Consider the following 18,870-nt stretch of genomic DNA (forward strand, 5'->3'; position numbering starts at 1 on the left):
TGAGTTATTACCACTTTTTGAAACAAAATAGAAAACTTTCAAAACGGGTTTGCAGAGTTTTACTGTGATATTTGGTCATTTTGGCACCAGAGGAATGTCAATTTTAATAGTAAATTGTTGAAAAAATAGTAAATTGTTGAAAATGTTCGGTTGCTCCGCATTGAAGTGAACTCTCTGGGATCAAGTTTACAAAGTGCTCCAATTGTTTTCAACATTTTGATTCAAATGTAGATCATAATAAAATTGTCAGTGAATAAAAAGAAAACTAGAATTTTCAGCTTGAAGTAAATGTTTCAAAAGTTAGCTGATCAACATTTTAGTTGGTTTTAGAAATAAAGTTAAGTTTGAAAAATTCGGAAAATTTTTAGAAGTTGGCAATTTTTTTGTTAATTTTGAAATGGTCAGTTGGTCAAAAGTTGGAAAACCAGCAATTTTTCCAATAGGCATTTTTTCAATCATTAATCAGAATTATCATGATTCAAGTATACAAATCATTAAAAAACTTTTGTTTTTTGGGTTGGCTTCGGAAAAAAGAGAAAAGGTAAACACACACAAATCACTATTTTTACTGTGAATAACAATTTCAAAGATTTTTATAAACGTCGACTATCATATGTAGTCATTTTAACACCATAGAATTGGTTTCAAACAATTTTACTACCCCGGCACAAATTTGCTATTCAAAGACCAAAACTATTTTTTGCGAGACATAGGGTTCGTTGAAAAAATTATCTTTCTAATTCGTATTTACTTTGTTGTACCTACTTCTACCTTCCATTTCCCATTGCTCAGTCAATATTTTTGTTTCACGGCATCATTCATACTAAAAGAGCAACAACATTCCATCCACCACACACCAGCAACACACCTTGACAGTAATTCAAAAAACAACAAGACCTTTCTCGAATTTTTTATTGTCTCAGGAAAAAGTTCAACTGATCTTTTATGAGTCATTTGTTCATTCTCCGTCACACATTTTTACCCCTTTTTACCTTCGTCCAACTTATTTTTTCAGGATTATTTGCCGACCTCTGCAAACAGTTTTCCTAGATTTTGGCCGTTTACTGTGCTCATCTAATGCCAAACCGTGACTCAGTGTTTTGTGCCTGTTATGTGGCTGCCGTAGTGAGCTGTGATACTATGGAACTTGAAATTTTACTTTTCGGAAAACCAGAATAATATTGGGTTAATGCAATCAAATTTTTTTTTTCATCAAATATTGGTTTAATCTTCATTTTTTTCAGGGCTCTAATCTTTTTATTCTCAATTCTAACAGCTCAAAAAAAAATAATTTCAACATTAAAAAAACCCATATCAAGTACCTGTAACTCATGACCACTTATTGATATTTTGAACGGTGCTTGTTGTTTACAAAAGGTGCACCATGGGAACGTCATTCTTCCTTTTCAACCCAACAAAAAAGTTGTGTTTGATTTCCTAACGTCATGAGAAACTGTCAACCTGGATATTTTTGTTTGATTTTTTATCCAACTATTTTTGAAAGTCACATGAAAGAAGTGCTGCTCTTATTTTCTTCATTATATTTCTCTCGTATTTGTTTTAGTTACCGCGGTTTTCATTTTTTTTGTTTGTTCTATCCAAATGCCACCAGCATTTTAAATCGAGTGGCCGATTTCCCTATTCCAAGTGAATTTTCACTAGTTTCGCTATCTAAGTATGGCAAAGTCTATTAAATGTCAAATACTAAGGTACACATCTTATCAGTTTGTGTTTTTCCTCAAATGTGTTTTGCGAAATTAGATGCTTCCATAAAATTCACTAACCTTTTAACATGTGATCTTAAAACTTTTTTTTACAGTAGTTTCTCTAACAGGATTGTGCTCCTTTTTGTGTTGCACTTAAAGGTGGAATATGGAAATAAAACCTGTTCCTGTGCTGCAAAAATGTCCAAATATTAGATAAAAACGTCAATTTTTGTTGAGTAAAAAAGCGGTGAAAGCTCAGTTTTCACCAATTTTTTGGAAGTCGTCAATCAAAAAAAATTTTCTTTCACTTTTAGGTTTTAACCAGCCGATTTTCTTAGAGGACGCAGCAGACATGAGATATGCACTGTTTATTGCGGATCTTGATCAATGTCTGCTGCACAGTGACAATTAGCAAAAGGTTTTTCAAAATTTCGTTGCTCTGAATAAGTATCACACTACATAAAATAATTTCCCCACAAAAAGTAACTTTAAGGTGAACTTAAGGTGTGCAATTAAAAAATTCAAAAATTTTAAAGTAATTTTGTGATAAATAATGTATTAAAAGAAATGTTAACAATTTTTTTCAGTAATTAAAAATTGATCGGAAATTGGAGTTGCAATCACTATTAGATTCAATACTAATAGGGAAACGACTTGTTTCAGTTCAAATTAAAATTGCATTTTTGTGTGCAAAACTTTACGTTTGCTGGACATTCACCGACTCCAATGATCTGTTTCGTCATGCGTGTCAATAAAACGCGTTATCAGTACTCAAAAATAAGTACTCCCAGAATCGAAAACCTATGCAGAAACGTATTAGCAATTCCAAGTGAACACTCTCGAACTAACACTCAAGTTTTGTTGCACACTCGCACACACAGATCAGAAAGTGTGATCCTTCGTTTTTCTTTCCTTTTTTCTAAACTTATTCTTAGTTGAAAATCTTGTTTGCGAGCCGCAGGAAAACTGTGCCACCATCTCCTTCCATCTCTTGCACCCAAGTTAATATTTGCAATGGTATTTACCCGGGGACACGACTTTTGAGGCGCTTTTATTCATTTTTATTCTTCCGTCCCACTTTCCTATTATCACTTTCATGTCATTACATTTATTACATAATTTTCTTTTTAAAAGTTCAATTCCAGGAAAACATGAATTTCGAGTTCATGCGAACATTGCATGGCTTCATCAACTTTCTCCAAGTTCTGTTCGGGTTCGCAGCTCTTTTTGCGTGCTCTTTCATCTGGAGAGACACAGATCTCTATTTCCAATTTATTTACAGAGTAAGCAACTATAATCAGTTAAATTTAACGAATTACAAAAATATATGTTTAGGGTTTTGGCTGGCAAAGTGTAATTCTTGCGATTCTTTTCTTCACATGGATCTTTGCTCTTATGGTGTTCTTGTCTAACTTGTTCGATAAGGATGTTGTTGGAACTATTGGAAAAATGAAGGTATCTATTAAATAACTGCTGATTTTTGGTAGATATCTCCCAGAATCTAAGATACATATTTGAGCCATTCAACCTCGTGCTCATTGAAAAAAAATATTCGGGTGTTTGAAGTAATCTTACTCAGATCTCTCAAAAATTGGCGATTTGAGAAATATTGAAAGAAAAAGTAAACAATGAACACTTGTCTGACGCCATAAAAGAATAATTTGAGATAAGGTACTTTTGTAGCAGACGAACCCCAAAAATAGGTCACGGAATTTTTTAGACTTATTGGAGTACGACTACTACATAAGCACCGAACTATTAAATAGTGACAAATATAATTTACAGATAAAGGTGGAGCAGCAAAATTGTTTCATTGCCTGAAAATATTCAAAATGACCCGATGAAACCAGATTTCATGATCAGAATTATTTTAAAGTTGTTTTAGATTAGAGTTCAAAATGTCAATGTCTCAGCGGCCATAACTTTTCCAAAAATTTATTCCTATATTTCGCAAACTTAATTTTTGTTTTGGTAAATTTTCCAACAGTAAGTACAATCAAGTAACACGATTTAGGTGCCTATTGACTGAAAATGTGTTTAAATCAACACTGAAACACTTGATGATTTACTGAGACGTGCTTTGCTAAAATTTTTGATTTCAGGTACATTTAGCACCTTATTTCAAAAATTTGAAATGTCAAACTTTTGAAAATTTTTTAAAAGTTTGAATCACATGTTGAAAGTGATTAGTTCTGGTCAATTTGGAAGTGTACGCTTCTGTAGTGCACTGGCTACCTTTTTTGCCGAAAAAAAAAAACATATTTTCCTTGTAAAAATCCTTTTTCCTCAATTTGAAGTATTTTAAAAGAACTGGCAGAAAATCTTAGTCACTTCTCTCCCCTACAATCTGCTTATCATATTAAACCAATTTTCCAGCTGCTCATCCTTTACGTCATCTGCTTGGCATGTCTTATCATCTCAGCTTCTCTCGAATCGTGGTATATTTCAAGGTCTGGAACCACGGGAAAACATCCCGATCACGTTTATCACCCGCGTTTCATAGCTGTAACAGTGAGTTGATCGTTTTTTTTCGATTATTGAAAATCAACATTAGTGTAAAATGATTAAATGCTATTTTCAGGTCTTCAACTGGCTTCTTGTCGTGTCTTACATTGTCTTAATATTAGTCACGTTCTTTTTCGTGTAATTTTTTTCTTCATTTGCAAGGATTTCACAGTTGTCTTTTGCGTTTATTTTCAATTTCAAATTCATAATTCAATCTCTACAATCTCAGCACTTCCACTCTTTATTTTGTTTTTTTGAACTCACACAAATAAATTTTTTTGCTTTTTTTTTCTTTTTTTTTCAATTTCACTGACCGGAACTTTTTTTCATTTCCATATATAGCCGCTGTTTAGAGCTCGATTACTTTTAGATATAAAATCTAGACAACTGAGTTCACGTTTTCTTGTCAAAAATCATTAATCACAAATGAAAAATTATTCGTTTGCAAGATAGATTAAAGCGAAAACTTTCCCTTTGCCAATCCCTTTTATTTTTTGCTCTCTGTGGTCCCGAGTACAAAATCATTCCCCGAGGTAAAATTCTTCACCATTTATCAGGCAAAATGTGCGTCTTTTTGTCTCAAATCTTTGCAGCTTTGCCCGAACATGAAATACAATTTATGTTGCTGACTTTGTTGCTCAGGCGTTTGATTCTAACTCAGATTATATTTTTACATATATAATATGATTGAAGCAAAAAGCATTTAATCCGGATCTTTCATCCATCTTAACATTTTATTATTGAATTCTATACAAAAGAAAACACTTGTTTTCAACTTGTTTAAAAGAATTCACATTTCTTATTAACTCTCTAACATTTACTAAGTATATTTTTGACACTTCTACGTCAATCTTGAAAAATTAGCAGTGAAAAGACACCAGAAATGGAGAGCGGAAAAGATATGCGACTCAGCGGCTCACTTGACTAATCTTGTAATCCGCTAGTGGAAAAAGAAGCGCGAGAAGCATCTTGATTGATTTTCATCATTCGCACAAAAATACCTTCCCTCATTGCCATAATGTTCTTTCACTATTTTTTCATCTCCTCTGTTAGAATCTCGTTCACATGACAAGCGCCAAAAGTGGTCGAACATAAATTACTAACTGCCATCAACATTACTCATTCATGCTAATCGAGCAACTCTCAGCGCGCCCGCTATCGATCCTCTTCATTTTTTATTAACGCCTTGTGCCCTTCAATCTACTTAACATTCCTTTCAATCTGGCTAGTTTTCCCATCTTTATTTTGCTTACAGAAAAATGGATAGCCCAAAAAGTCCTCGAAGCCCAAAAGTTCTTTCTCATCATAATTCAATGAAAAGTTTACGGTCAGTTCGGAGTCAGAAGAGTATGCGTTCGTTGAAAAGTCAAAAAAGCACACAGAGCATTCGAATATTCAATCATCACCACGATACTTATCAGACTTGCTTTGGTTTCATGCACGTAAAGGTTAGTTTTTGCCCGTCTCTCACTAACTAGATTAATTAAGGAGCTAGCATTTTTTTTAAACTGAAACGCTAATATGTTTAGTCTAATGAAGAATGTGTAAATTTTGACGATACATTTTGAATTAACGACCATTGTTACTTCTCTAATAAAAATGTGGGAAGAAAAAGTTTTGGATTCCCAATGTGCTTTTGGCTATATCGTAACATGTTAAAAAGGTAATCTGATTATCTGTAAAGGAAATAATAAAAATCAGCATGAAATTCCACTAGCACGATTAAACTACACTTAAACCTTTCCCAACTGAAAAAAACGTTCTAGATATTGAAAAGTTGAGCATTCTTCAATCATGAATTCAAAATGACGCATATATATATATATATATATATATATGAGAAATGCAGTTTTGTGATCGAATTTGTGAAACAGGTTAGGGAAAATATAGTGCTATTTTGTTCAAATCAGGGTAGCGTTTTATTCAAAAACAACTTTTTTTTTTGACCCAGTTCCATATGAGAACCAAAAAAACGCTGCTTAGATAAATTGGGACAAATTATGAAAAGTATTTTAAAATAAAGCCGTCGTAGTATCAGTGTTTTTGGAAAGAAACGTGCTGATTTCCAGTGACTCAAACTCTGAGCAAACTAAAAAATCAATTGTGGACAAATTTTAGCACTTTATTAGACTGGTTCCTTGGTTTTCTGAAAAAAAAAACAATTTTTTCTGATAATTTCAGATTGCTACCTGCTCCATTGGATTTTTCGCTCTCCTTGGTGTCTGCTTTACTCTGGTCTATTGCGTTTTCACATCACAGGAGGTATTATAATTCATAAGGTTCATTATTGCACAAATCCATATTTCAGCAACGGCGCCCTAATATGAAGTTATACGCGATTCCCATGATCATAGTCATTATTGCCCTGCTTTACATGTTTGTTGGAATCTTACAACAAAAAGCGCATTTATTATTTGCTTTTATTGCATTACAGGTAATGATCAAAGATTATGTTCAATGATCTTATAACAAAACATTTTTCCAGATATCAGTGACATTCGGAATTGCTGTTTTGATTGTTATTATTTTGATATCAGTAGCTTGTAATACTACGTTCATCCTCAAATTTTTTGTGGACATTAGTCTAGCCCAATCTGAATACAGTAGGTTTCCAACCACAAAGCAGTGTGAGAATACTACTATTTTGAAGCAAAAACAGCGTTGACAGCGCTTGTTGGACTATCATTTCAACTTGGAATTCATATATGGGCTCTTCGAGCAGTTTGTGGATGCTATCGCTATTTTACAGATATTCACAAATTTGAAGTACGACAAGCGCAAGCTAACTATGTCTAATCATTTGTTTTCTGTATATGTAACGATAATCACACGAGTCATTTTTCGTACATTTTTGTACATTTAAATGTATTTATTTATTTTGCTTGTTTTTTTTGACTTCAATATATTAACCCGAACAAGAAATTGACAGAATTATTAAAACTAAAAAATTAAATGAACTCCTATTTACAGCATGTTGTTATTGTGAGCGTGTAAAGTGCATCGTACACATTCCGAGTTAACGATGTTTCACCGGCTTGTCCCATTCTGATCAGCTGTTCTCCATTGTGACCATAGTCCTGAAATAGAATTGATTGATGATTGATAAAAATAGTCAAAAATACAACTATAACGTAGTGCAAAACTCTTTAACAATTTGGTTTTCTTATCAGTCATATTTTGAAGTGGATACCTGGTGCTACCTATTTCGTTAAGTAGTATGCCGCAAATTCAGGAATTCGGCAAATTAGTTTGCATTTTCATTGGAATCAGTTTTAAATTCCTGGTTTAATTTCGTTGAACACTATGAATTCTATGGTGTGGCGCTTGGGGATTGCTTTGAACTACTTGCCATATGTTATGTTTTCCTTCAAAAATTGAATATTTTCAGAGGTTTTGTCTAATTGTACTCATAAGGGTTTAACATGACCATGTATTTTAATTACATACTACAAAAGTTATTATATTTTTCAGAATTTTCAGTAAAAACATATTGGTAAGTTTTCAAATTTGCAAAAAATTGTGAACCTCTATTGTGTATGAAAAAAAATATATATTAAAACTGTAGAACTTCATTTTGCAAGTTTCATGTACACATTAAAAAAATATTCAAAAAAATTGGAAGTTTTTATTATGATATTTGGTTGTTTCAGCACCATATCAATAAATTAAAACATTTTTTGCACTTACGCTATTCTACATTCAAATTGACTATTTTATTTCAGGACTATTGAAAATAAAATAAAAAAAAAACATGTAAAAATAAAAATTTCAATAAATATGTATCATGTGTAGTAGACGATAAGAAGTAGAGAGATATAACTTATTTACATTTCAATTATTTTTTAAATTTGTTGTATGAATCTTTAAATAGACCATTCCGTTTTTTAGTGCAACTAAACTTCGAATCACAAGAAAAATACTAATCTTTCTACTCTCTTTTTCTAATTTTTTACGTCAATCTTATTTCAAAAAAATTCGAAAAGAAAGCCCACGATTTTTCAAAATTTTTTTAAGCAGTGATTCACTTAAAACCCCACCTTCGGATTTACATCAGTCTGAACAGAAAGCTTGAGCTGATCCTCAGTGAATCCCTGCGGACAGGCTGAGCCCATTTTCAGCACACAGAGCCGTTCATCAGTCCATGCTGCAAAGAAAATGTCGCTTTTTTATAAAGAAAAATTATACTTACATTTACTTATTTTTTCAGTAACTAGATGAGGTGTTTCGTGTGGATTTGACATAATTATTGGAACACCAGATATGAAATTGAATAAAAACATAGCAATTATCACGAAAAGTGCAGAAGAAAAGTTGTTGGAAAGCATTTTTTGTTGTTAATTCTGAAAAATTATTCAATTCAAATCGTTTCTTTATACTGCCATATCAACAATAACAATTGTTCAAATACAAAGCACAGGGAATGGCAGGCAGCTGGTTAATATTTACATATTAAACCAACTTATTTCACAGCACAAAAGAGTGCTTATTTCAATTTGATCGGTTGGAATTTTTGGTTAAAAGGAGAAAGTTTTTGAGAAAGAGGGGATAGAAATTTTAGAGTTAATAAAATAGTTATGCCTATTCGAAAACGTTCCAAAAATCATATTGAGAAGCGTATTGTCCACACAAAACTTGCAATAAGATTTCTCGATGCAGAAAATCAAATAAAAAGTTACTGGCAAAAATAAAAATCAAAAACCTAGTAGAACACTGTGCTTCTGAACTCGCAAGCTGTCGAAAAAATTAAGAAAAAAAGCTAGTCAATTGTTTAATCAAACTCATGTTTGCCTTACGTACTAATCATAAACACTGGGTTCTGTTAACCGATACTACCTGTTTCTGAATTAGTTTTGATTCGGGTGTTTGAAAAAACTTTCACAAAAAAACCGATTTTTTAAGTTACATAGGTGGGGGTAGGCTGAAAACTGAAAAACGTTTATTAAAAAAAGTTTACTAATTAAAAATGAGATGAGATAAAGACAATTAAATAAAAATAATTCTTAAGAATGAAAATTTGGTTTCTTTCGAAAATTGTTTCCCGTATTTAATAGATAAGAAAGGTGAAGAATAAAATTGAACTGATTAAATGATTAAGGCACATGAATCATTTGTTTGGTCGGAAATGATGAATGAAATAAAAAATGAAATCAAACCAAAGTTCGGTATGATAAAAAAAAATAAATAAATAGAGTATGTAAAATCAAATTAAATTTGAGTGTGAACATCTGCTTTTTCAACGCTGTTTATGAAAAGTTCCGATTGGCCGATAATCTGTAAAATATGTAGGGTTTAGTGGACGCTTGGTTAGGTACTCATGTTCTTTTTAGATTGCCAACATTTTTCACACCAAGTACATAGTTTAAAATTAAAAAATTACATATATACATTGGTTGCCATGTCTATTAAAAGTCGTCAGTGGGGAAAAAATAAAATACACTCCGGTGGTGCCAGAATTAAAAAAAAATTATAGCACTATCGCACGTTGGAATCTTTACATGAAAATTATTAACTAAACCATAAGTAATACATAAACAGAAAGGTAAAATTTTTTAGATTGACGACTTACAAAAAATGACAATAATTGATCAATTTTTTGAATTGAAATAAATCATTTTCAAAAACAGTTAAAAATAGTTTGTTTGCGATATTTGGGCATTTGAGCACGAAAGGTGTTTTTTAAAACAATTTTACATATGTTCAACTCTGTCAGTACAGTAATGCTCTTTTCACTTTACCTGATCAATATCAATTTGCGAATACATAACATCTTGCACGGGTGCCAAAAAACTGCCGGGGAAAGTTGTACCATCGTAATAGTCGTACTCAAGTTCATCACATTCGCTGAGTGAAGATTGTCCACGGGGTGGTACAGGTGACTCGTGGGATAGGCAAGCACGAGCCGTTCTGAAAAAAAAACATTAGGAGCAACATATTTGAATTTAAATGTTGAAATGCAAATGATAAATCAATGGCAGTAGCGTTATGCAAAAAAAAGCTTGAATAGAATGAAAATTTACAAAAAAAAACCGCAGTAAAAGGGTAAATGTTTTGTCAGACTGGCAAAAAGTTGTCTAGTTGTCAACGGTAGAGAGTCTACTTCAAACAAAAATTTTTGTTGTTTTGAAAAAGTTATCTAGTAGTTATTATGAAAAAAATCTTCCACAAACCTTGGTGTACTTTGTACACTCAACTGAATCCCAATGCTCCGCTTCGCTACATAATTTCTTGAGCTTACATGTGTGCTCTCCGTGTTGCCACTTCTAATCATTTCCGAATCATATCTGAAGCATCTTTATTCAAGTTTGCAAATTTAAGAAGAAGTACTTACTTGTTGTCCATCAATGGTACTTCTGGACTAGTATTCCTTCTCATGGATGCCGTTACCGCTGCACATACTAATGGCGGAATGAATATTATGCAGATGAAGATGATAGCTAAAAGATTCGAGATAGAAGATAGCGTCAAATTATGAATTTTTTTAATGTGCTACCCATAATCGCTATAGCCATTGTTTCCGGACAAAATGGTTGACATGAGTCGATTTTTGCAACTGTTGGTGAAGAATCAGCATCTGCAATCAAAAAATAAGAAATACGATTCCCCCGTCAAAAAATTTGTTGTATGCTGCTTTTTTTTTTGTTCTCACACATTTTCCCCTTTTCCTCTTTTTCTAGCATTCCAAGTTGTAAATGTGTTGCATTTTAATTAGAACACAAGGGTGGCGCTCTTGGGGCCCAACGTATTTTCCTATTTCTCTTGTCTCACTACGCCTTCCAATTTCATTCTTGTCAAAACCTTCTACACATGTCATTCTTGTTGTCTCAATTGCTGCCCCCATCTTCATACATGCACATTTTTCGAGCCAAAAGAAGCATAGGGGGAAAAGATAGGAAATTCGTTTTGTCTGGGTCTCGCGCAATTTTTAATAGGTTCAACATGACAACGAGCCTTGACGGGTTAACTTGTCAACATATTCATGAGTATCAAACTATTTGGGAAAATTTGGCTCTCTTTTTCCTGTCAGAATTATTAAGCGGCAAGTGCATTGAAACTCGTTTATACACTTTTCATTCGAATGAGGAAAAATTAACTAACCTCGCACGGAGTACGAAACTGTGAATCCATCGTCAATTTGTTTTAATCTAGCAGTGTCGTTGCTTTTGCTCCAAAGGACGACAAAAATCGGAGCAGACATGGGAAGAGAGAACTGATATTCTTGATGAGAATCAGATGACCAAACTAGTTCCTGAAAAAATTTGAGAATACAAAATTTGCCAAATTTTGGCAAGTTTATGAATGCTAATAACAAAATTGCGTAGGTTGATTTAAAAAATTCTAAAATTTTTTGGAAAGGTGCCAACGTTAGCGAAGATGTCGCCGCAATTTTTCAAGTTATTCAAAAAACCAAACCCTACTTGATAAGGTGCTCTCAGAAAAAAGAACAATTTCCCCTTGGCATCTCCTTGCTTCCGTATTGTGAAGTCAGCTATTTTAAACCCATCCATTTTTGGTAACGTCCAAGTCTGATTCCCTTCGCACATCCTGCTATGCCTAAAAAAGTACAAATTTCCTTTAGTCCAAATCCTGTTCTCACCTTGACGAGGCGAAAAATGAGCTGGCTTCCAGCGACAAAGCACATCCGCAAGAACAATTCGTAGACAAACTTTGAGGCATCATAGCTTCCGGGCATTTTGTTAATGTACACTCCTGAGTTTCTATCAATGGCCCGTCGCAATATTTTGATCTTTTCGGCACTGGCTCATTACAGAATCGTACTCTTCGTTGCCGTCCCGATCCGCAAGTTTCCGAGCATGCACTCCACTCGCTCCATGCCGACCATCCGCCAAGTTTTCTTTCCACTGAAAAAAGAAACAATAGAATTGTATGGAATTTGACGCTTTCTGTTTTGCTTTAGTTGTTGCTTTTCTGCTTTTCATATACATTTTCCATACAAAATTGTCAAAATTCTCAATGGGTGGTCCACTCACTCCGCAGACCCTTCTGTTTCAAAATGACGGCAATTTTTAAAACTTGTGATGAGACTATTGCTATGCAAAACAATCCACTTGAAGTACGAAGTGAATTAGCACACTTGACAGCTAGATTGAGAACCTTCCGACGACACTTTATAATAATGACGGAACGACGACTTCAGGAAGTGACAGAGAGTCTTCCTCTTCCGGCTCTCTTAGAAACAATACGTAAAACTGATACAATCTAAGTCCCTCCAGCTTTTGAAACATGTTTTTCCATGTTTTGCGGTTGCTATGTTTGCTCGTTGTGTTCGCGCACCTATTAGCTGCATCTCTAAGTATTGTCCGCATTCATTGTCACATTATTAATTCATTTTGTGCTCTTCCGACTAAAAGCTCGAGAAAGGTCAAGTTTGGCGGTCAGATCAAAACAATTGACAATATGTGTCAACCATATTGTGCATTTTCCTACGAACACAAAAGTGCATCAGTGTTATTAGGAAGTCGTTCAGTTTAATGAGAAGCGTACATTAAAAATAATTGCGTTTTCTACTTCACCAGTGGTTTTTCCATATTTTCGCTAGTTGATGGAATAATTACAGAGCGCTTGGTGATCATCATCACCAGATGATGTTTGTTCAGTAATGAAGTACCTATTCGACATGGATTGTTGCATGTGCCAAGTGTCTCCTTGACCCTAGGCTCATCTGTGCACATCTGCTTCACGCATGTCATACAATAGAAGCACAGGTAACGTCTGTCGATAATTAGGAGCAGCGTTCGCACACTCGCGCATTTTATATCAACTATTCATCAGAAGAAAAACATCTGCACATTGGAACAGGACATCCCTCCGAGCTTGTGTTTCATATGATTAGCGGCAGCTTGCGAGAATTCTTAACTCAATAATTATTATGAATATATTGGAAGGGAGAGAGCACTCCGCAAATCAAGTTATAACCATTGCAGCGTAAGATGTGAAAGCCAAATTTATTGCCGCTCTCTTATTATTAATTGCCTAAAGGCAATTCTATTCTCGATCTCTGCAAAAAACCGGAACACCTCGGAAATTCGGTATTGCTTGCAGATTGTTCATCCCTATGCCCTTTGCTGGTCCTGCTGGTCTTGGTCCTATTAGCCGTTGTCACCTGCTCAATCGGCTCACTTCCCCCTTCCCTTCAGTTGCCTTCTCAATAACCAAAGCTCCCCATATGTCAACGCGCTCGCTTACACTCGTAATATGCAAATTATTGTTGTTTCTTGCACAAACAAGAAGTAAATCCCATGGGGTAAAAGAAAAAATGAGCAAAAAATAGTGAAACACACCTGGCTCCGTACTGACGCAAACGCTGTGCCATGTATGAGACACTGAAGAGTTGCGGTTAACGGATACCAACTCGAAGCAGTATTTCTCGTGGATTATGTCAAATTGGGAGCAACTGATTTTCAGGTGATGCATGTCGGGAGCAATTCCAATTTCCTCTGAAAAAAAAACTTACATAAAAGAAAAATATTTTTAAAAAATCGGTATAGCGTTTCAGGTTTCGTGCATAATCTTGCATGATTCCTACGTAGAAAAATATTGCGTAGTTTTCCATGACTCTTGCGTAAGGCACCAAACAAACTAAGCAAGATTTTTTGCCAGAGTAGTTTTTTCAAACAAACGGAAATTAACGGTACACACAACTTGATTGTTTTTTTTTGAATTTTATAACAATATTATCAAAAACCGCCAATTCTTTTAATTCATGTAAAGTGAAGAATTCGTGTTCCCGCTTTCCTCACTACCAACGCTTCCACTTCATTAATAACGTTTCAATGCAGGAATAGCTCATCTGTTAAATCTTGCATATTTCCAGGAAATGATGTGCTGCAATCGGTCACACAACCCCCCACCATCTTCGTAACAATAGAAATGGCGTCTAAGTTACTGCGCACTAGGGACCAGTTTAATTGAAGCGAACATTTTCAATCATGAAACCAAAACCAATTACGTCGCCTCTTCAAAATGATGAAACACAACGACGACGTACCAATATATACAGCTCCATCGTCATGGTTTTTCGCGCCTTCTGGAACTGCTAATATACGGAGCCGGTAGTGTAGATGCTCCATGGAGCACTCCGCCAAACTCCAGCCAACTGTGTAATCGGAACTGCAATGCGGGAAAATACTGTCCTCTCGTAGTCGTAGGGCATTTTGATTTGTTCGATTCACAACTATCCATTTGTCAGCCTGCAAGTAAAATATAAAAATGTACTCCCAATATCCATTTTTCAGTCTTTAATAGGGTGTAGATATGTTAGCTCTCTCCCTTTTCCATCAAGCTAAGCCGGATCCCGAATCTCATAAAACTTGATATTTATTAATGCTCGTTCCGTTTAACGGGATATGGGGTCATGGAAACGACTGGTTGCATGCTCAAAGTGCTTTTAGCCTATTTTTTCTGTGGTTTTTTCTCAATCTAGTAAATGAAATTGTATAGGGAAATGAAAATGAGAAAATACTTTTACCACGAAACTTTTTTCATTAAGCAAAAGCATTGCTCTTTTCTTTTTTTTCTGCCTTCTCTGAAAGGCACGCTTCTCGAATTCTGCTCCAATATGCTAAACTCTCTAGGGAATGAAGCTTTGCCTATCAATCCATGCCCATTAAAGGTGATGAAAATTTAGGCTTATTTTGTGGCAGATGCCTTTTTTGCAACCAACCCCTTCTTTTATTTATTGAGGGCCAAAAAAATGGAAAAAGGAAATGAGCTGTGTGGCACCGAAGACATGTGTAAAAAAGAGAAGAAGCTGTGCGGAAGTACCATATAATCAGGCGCCGAGATAGATTTCCTCTTTCTTGTTTTCTGCTACGTATAGGACGGGGTTATATTAACAAAAGCATACATATGATATTTGCTATATAGATGTTACATGTCATGTCTCACGAAAGAATTCGTAATCAAAAATTCTAAATTTTGAATTTTGAATTAGAATTAGTATAATAAAAATTGGAGGATTAAATCGTACATCAATCAACTGAAGCGTGACAAAAAGCACCTACCTGCACTGTATAATTGACCAGAGAAAGTCGAATTGACACGCGATAATAGCCGGGGTCTGAGAAGTGTTTACAACCGAAAATTAGGCTCGTCTTGGTGTCCTTCAGCGTTTTTGCAACGGCGCTCACCGTCTTCCAACTCGACTCCTCTTCTCCAGGAAACACCTGCAATGCAAATGTGATGTGACAATTGGTGACAGTTTTTACCGACCTGGAAGGAGCGATATTCGAGTTGAATATCCGATAGATCCTCCCGACAAAGTTTTGGGAGTATGTGAACCGTTAGCTCATTGAGCATTTCGTGAGTACTTGGTGTGAAAATTTTAATGTCTGGTGGAGATACCGCAAACTTGGAAAGCTGCAATTTTGGTAATTTACAAATTTTATTTGAAAAAACTTAAAGTGAAGTTACCAGTTTTCCATTTTCCTCTAACCGATAATCATTCGAAACTTGCAGAAAACATTCGCAAGGTATCACAGCTGTTTTGAACAGGCAACTTGAGATATTCGAAGCGTAGATAGTGAATTGACTAGTGACGTCTGATGTCTCCACGTATGCTTGAGAGTTGGCATGTGGAGTTGACGGATTCAGTAGCGATTTTATGATTGGGATTGAATCAATTGGTAGCAATAGTAATAGGAAAAGGAATAAGGGGAATAATTTTAAAGCCAATGACATCTGCTATATATTAATTTTTTTTTATTTCGAAAGTTTCATCGCAATAGGAGAGCAATCTGAAAAGAAATTATATCAAGACGAAAAAGAAAGAAATCATAGCAAGAAATGAGAGAGAAATTGGTTTGGTTTTACGAGAGGTGTCGCCAGTGTCGGCAACACTAATCTGCACTTGGTAACTACACGACGACGATGCGGGGACCCCAGGTCTCTGTGCCTGGATCGGATTACGTGAAGCCGGGGGGAACGCTTTGAACGGGAAACGTGTATCAATTACACGGAGAAGGTTTGTCGAAAGACGAGAAAATAATGCAAATATTGGGAGATAGTTTCAAAATTGAGAATTAAGATTTGGTTTTAGGAAGAAACGACTGCGCGGCAATTGTGTAATGATTATAGAGAGGTGTGCAGGAGCTTCGGTAATGCGCAGATGTCTTGTATGAGTCCAGAAGAAGAAGAAGAAGACGTTCTTCTTATTCTTCCCCATTTCTTACGGGACCGTTATAATTGTATTTGGGAATGGGTGTGCAACGACTGCTTAGCTTGAGACGGAAGGGTGTCGATAATTGACGACGAACGGATAGGGCAGTTATACTTCAAGAGTGAATTTGACACAGAGTAACATTTTTGAGAAGTCTCCCAAAATTTAGACAATTTTTCTGAAAATTTTTCTCTAATACCCACTGTAAGAAAAAATTGTGTACAGCTAGCGACGAAATGTTTTGTCGTTTTAAAAATGAAGTTGTCACTATTGAAATGTATAAAACATTCCTAACAAACTTCTCATAAGTCGAACTTTTTTTAAAGATTTTTTTGGCCAAAATATTATAGATAGTTTTCATTGGTTTTCCCACAGAAATATTCTTTGTTTTAAAATCGATTCGCTACTTTGCAATGTTTCTGCTTTAAAATGTGGTAAAATCTCGTCATTCAAAAAAAACCTCACACAAAAAGAATATAACAAAAAAAAACGCCCTTGGATGGAATAAACATGATGCCTAATGAGAATTTTCAAGAACCACTCTACATTTCTCTAGACACCCATGAGACGAAAAAAACAACCTTAAATTTAGTAGAATAAAAACAACAATGAGGAACAGGCTACTTCATAAACGTATAAATTTACTTTCGACTCATTGAGCTCACTAGAAAGGTTATAATTCGGAATTGGTAAAAGGAGATTAGTGCAATGGCTTCAGGAAGCAGAAGCCGAACTACAAAAATGGAGAACAATAAATGCAATTCTGATGGAAAATAGCGATAAATCCTGGCAAAAGTAAAGTGCGAATTTGATTACTTTTACGTATTAACGCAGTGGGGATAGAATAAAGAAAAATTGAAAGCAGGAATTTAATAGAAAATCTTATCTGATGGGAGTTGAGAACAGAGCAAGAACTGAGCATTAGCGGAAATATGGAAATGAGGGTGTTTGGACGAGAAACTAGAAAACCCAGAAAAATGAAAGTTGCCGGGTGAAAAACGAAAAACATAGAAACTGGTGAATGTTTCAAAAATGTTTTCTATCTACGGCATTGAATGCTAAAGAATAGATGAGCCTTGATGGTTGGAGAGCACCCCTTGTGGAGGCGGAGCCGGCTGGCTCCAACTAAATTGGCCAAGAACGGGTGGGGAAGAGGCACACGGAGACTCCAGCACTACCTTCCGACAATGTTCTGTTATAATAACCGCTGACATTCATGAGTTATTCATTAATTTGTCAGAGAACTGCATCCACAATGCAAATGATTGAGAGATGGCTTGTTGGGAGATAGGGTGAAAATACAATCATTGGTTGACCAGGATAGAAAAAAAAACAGAAGAAAAAATATATTTGCTCGGGGGACGGAAATGAGAAAATGTGGTGGGATAAGTACTTTTTGAGACAGCTAGCTGAACAAAATATGGCAATGGAAGCCGTCAATAATCCAAATGTCCTTTGTGAAATTGGAAGTTGAAATATTCCAGCAAACTTGAAATTGTTATCTTAAATTAACACAAGTTTATCAGTATTTTTTATTTTTTTGGAAATACCTTAATTCATAATCTTAAGAAAAACAATTAGACAATATGCATATTTTCTTTGTAACATAAAATGGGTACATGTAAAGTATACTTACCCCGACAAGGTTAACTACGTTGAAAGATTTGAGTGATCCTTTTTTCCATATTAGGATTACTAGTTAGGATTAATGTTTTTCTAAGCCCAAAAGTGTAAATAAATTTAACGTTGCAATTTAATTATCATTATTAAAAGAAATAAATAGAAAACGTATTGGAATATATTTTGTGCAACGCATGTCCTAAAAAATAAATATCAGAATCTCTAAAACTTATTCTTTCAATTTTGGTTACCACTTCTGAAAATTTTTATCAGTATTAAAATGAGCAATTCAGTTTGAAAAGCCGGAAAAGTTACCATTGCTGATTTTCAACTCGATGGTCCAACAATGCAGTTCAGTAGCGAAAATTGCAAAATTAGACCAGAAAAAAGAGGAAAATTTTGGGGTTTTGTATGAAGTGTATCTCGGTTTACAATTAACATGAAAAAACTATTAAAATCACGTTTGCAGAAGTGACGGAGTTTTAAAAAACGACCAAACTTTTCGTTTTCAATTTTTTTTTCATCTCGAAAAAATACCCGAAAAGTGGTGGCACATTTCCTGAAAAGTAGTGTCATGTCACTACAAAAGATTTCTTCCTTGTTTGAACTCACACGATTCCGTAATCTGAAGAGGTATTTTTGTCCAAAAACCAGTTTTCTGCAAGATTTTGTTCCGTCATTTTTGGAAAGTTGCATGTTAAACAAACTATTATTTGAAGCAATTTATTAAATCAAGAGTAAAAGATAAAATTTACACAATTTGGAGAAAATTCACAAAAATGAGTGCATCATTTTTGTTGGTTAGAGTTAAATCCTCCAAAGGAGGCAGGCGTGTATAGAAAGAGTGATGCCTGTCTCACACCA

The 18,870-nt window shown here is 34.7% G+C and overlaps 4 protein-coding genes and 8 non-coding genes across 12 annotated transcripts; 6 read left to right on the forward strand and 6 right to left on the reverse strand.

The window, feature by feature from the left end:
* Window positions 1–2,845: 2,845 nt before the first annotated feature.
* On the forward strand, window positions 2,846–4,498 carry F09F9.1 (MARVEL domain-containing protein). The gene is made up of 4 exons (NM_076298.7): window positions 2,846–2,989; window positions 3,042–3,161; window positions 4,083–4,217; window positions 4,288–4,498. The coding sequence occupies exons 1-4, from the start codon at window positions 2,858–2,860 to the stop codon at window positions 4,351–4,353; spliced, it is 453 nt and encodes a 150-aa protein (NP_508699.2). The 5' UTR covers window positions 2,846–2,857; the 3' UTR covers window positions 4,354–4,498.
* Window positions 4,499–4,695: 197 nt separating this feature from the next.
* On the reverse strand, window positions 4,696–4,829 carry F09F9.15. Its single transcript, NR_070822.1, has one exon. It is a non-coding gene; the product is annotated as an Unclassified non-coding RNA F09F9.15 (non-coding RNA).
* A 29-nt stretch (window positions 4,830–4,858) lies between these two features.
* Window positions 4,859–5,003, reverse strand: F09F9.8. The gene has a single exon (NR_070823.1). It is a non-coding gene; the product is annotated as an Unclassified non-coding RNA F09F9.8 (non-coding RNA).
* A 340-nt stretch (window positions 5,004–5,343) lies between these two features.
* Window positions 5,344–5,515, reverse strand: F09F9.16. The gene has a single exon (NR_070824.1). It is a non-coding gene; the product is annotated as an Unclassified non-coding RNA F09F9.16 (non-coding RNA).
* F09F9.5 (MARVEL domain-containing protein) lies at window positions 5,446–7,187 on the forward strand. Its single transcript, NM_001129654.2, has 5 exons — window positions 5,446–5,659; window positions 6,393–6,473; window positions 6,520–6,645; window positions 6,697–6,814; window positions 6,862–7,187. The coding sequence occupies exons 1-5, from the start codon at window positions 5,471–5,473 to the stop codon at window positions 7,005–7,007; spliced, it is 660 nt and encodes a 219-aa protein (NP_001123126.1). The 5' UTR covers window positions 5,446–5,470; the 3' UTR covers window positions 7,008–7,187.
* On the reverse strand, window positions 7,051–8,555 carry F09F9.3 (uncharacterized protein). Its single transcript, NM_076299.4, has 3 exons — window positions 8,401–8,555; window positions 8,249–8,355; window positions 7,051–7,288 (listed from the first exon to the last, which is right to left on the reverse strand). Exons 1-3 carry the CDS (start codon window positions 8,534–8,536, stop codon window positions 7,172–7,174), a joined length of 360 nt encoding a protein of 119 aa, NP_508700.1. The 5' UTR covers window positions 8,537–8,555; the 3' UTR covers window positions 7,051–7,171.
* Window positions 8,556–9,133: 578 nt separating this feature from the next.
* On the reverse strand, window positions 9,134–15,970 carry gogo-1 (Thrombospondin type-1 domain-containing protein 1). The gene is made up of 13 exons (NM_076300.7): window positions 15,642–15,970; window positions 15,441–15,587; window positions 15,233–15,394; window positions 14,218–14,419; window positions 13,511–13,666; window positions 11,806–12,070; window positions 11,627–11,762; window positions 11,307–11,457; window positions 10,702–10,782; window positions 10,540–10,645; window positions 10,379–10,492; window positions 9,947–10,115; window positions 9,134–9,482 (listed from the first exon to the last, which is right to left on the reverse strand). Exons 1-13 carry the CDS (start codon window positions 15,906–15,908, stop codon window positions 9,417–9,419), a joined length of 2,022 nt encoding a protein of 673 aa, NP_508701.2. The 5' UTR covers window positions 15,909–15,970; the 3' UTR covers window positions 9,134–9,416.
* Window positions 10,845–10,988, forward strand: F09F9.11. The gene has a single exon (NR_070825.1). It is a non-coding gene; the product is annotated as an Unclassified non-coding RNA F09F9.11 (non-coding RNA).
* Window positions 12,434–12,578, forward strand: F09F9.14. The gene has a single exon (NR_070826.1). It is a non-coding gene; the product is annotated as an Unclassified non-coding RNA F09F9.14 (non-coding RNA).
* Window positions 13,460–13,604, forward strand: F09F9.9. The gene has a single exon (NR_070827.1). It is a non-coding gene; the product is annotated as an Unclassified non-coding RNA F09F9.9 (non-coding RNA).
* On the reverse strand, window positions 14,199–14,219 carry 21ur-14752. The gene has a single exon (NR_070828.1).
* Window positions 15,971–17,418: 1,448 nt separating the features above from the next.
* Window positions 17,419–17,608, forward strand: F09F9.7. Its single transcript, NR_070829.1, has one exon. It is a non-coding gene; the product is annotated as an Unclassified non-coding RNA F09F9.7 (non-coding RNA).
* Window positions 17,609–18,870: the final 1,262 nt, after the last annotated feature.

The sequence above is a fragment of the Caenorhabditis elegans genome, chromosome X (assembly GCF_000002985.6).
Source record: "Caenorhabditis elegans chromosome X".
Classification (NCBI taxonomy): Eukaryota; Metazoa; Nematoda; class Chromadorea; order Rhabditida; family Rhabditidae; genus Caenorhabditis; species Caenorhabditis elegans.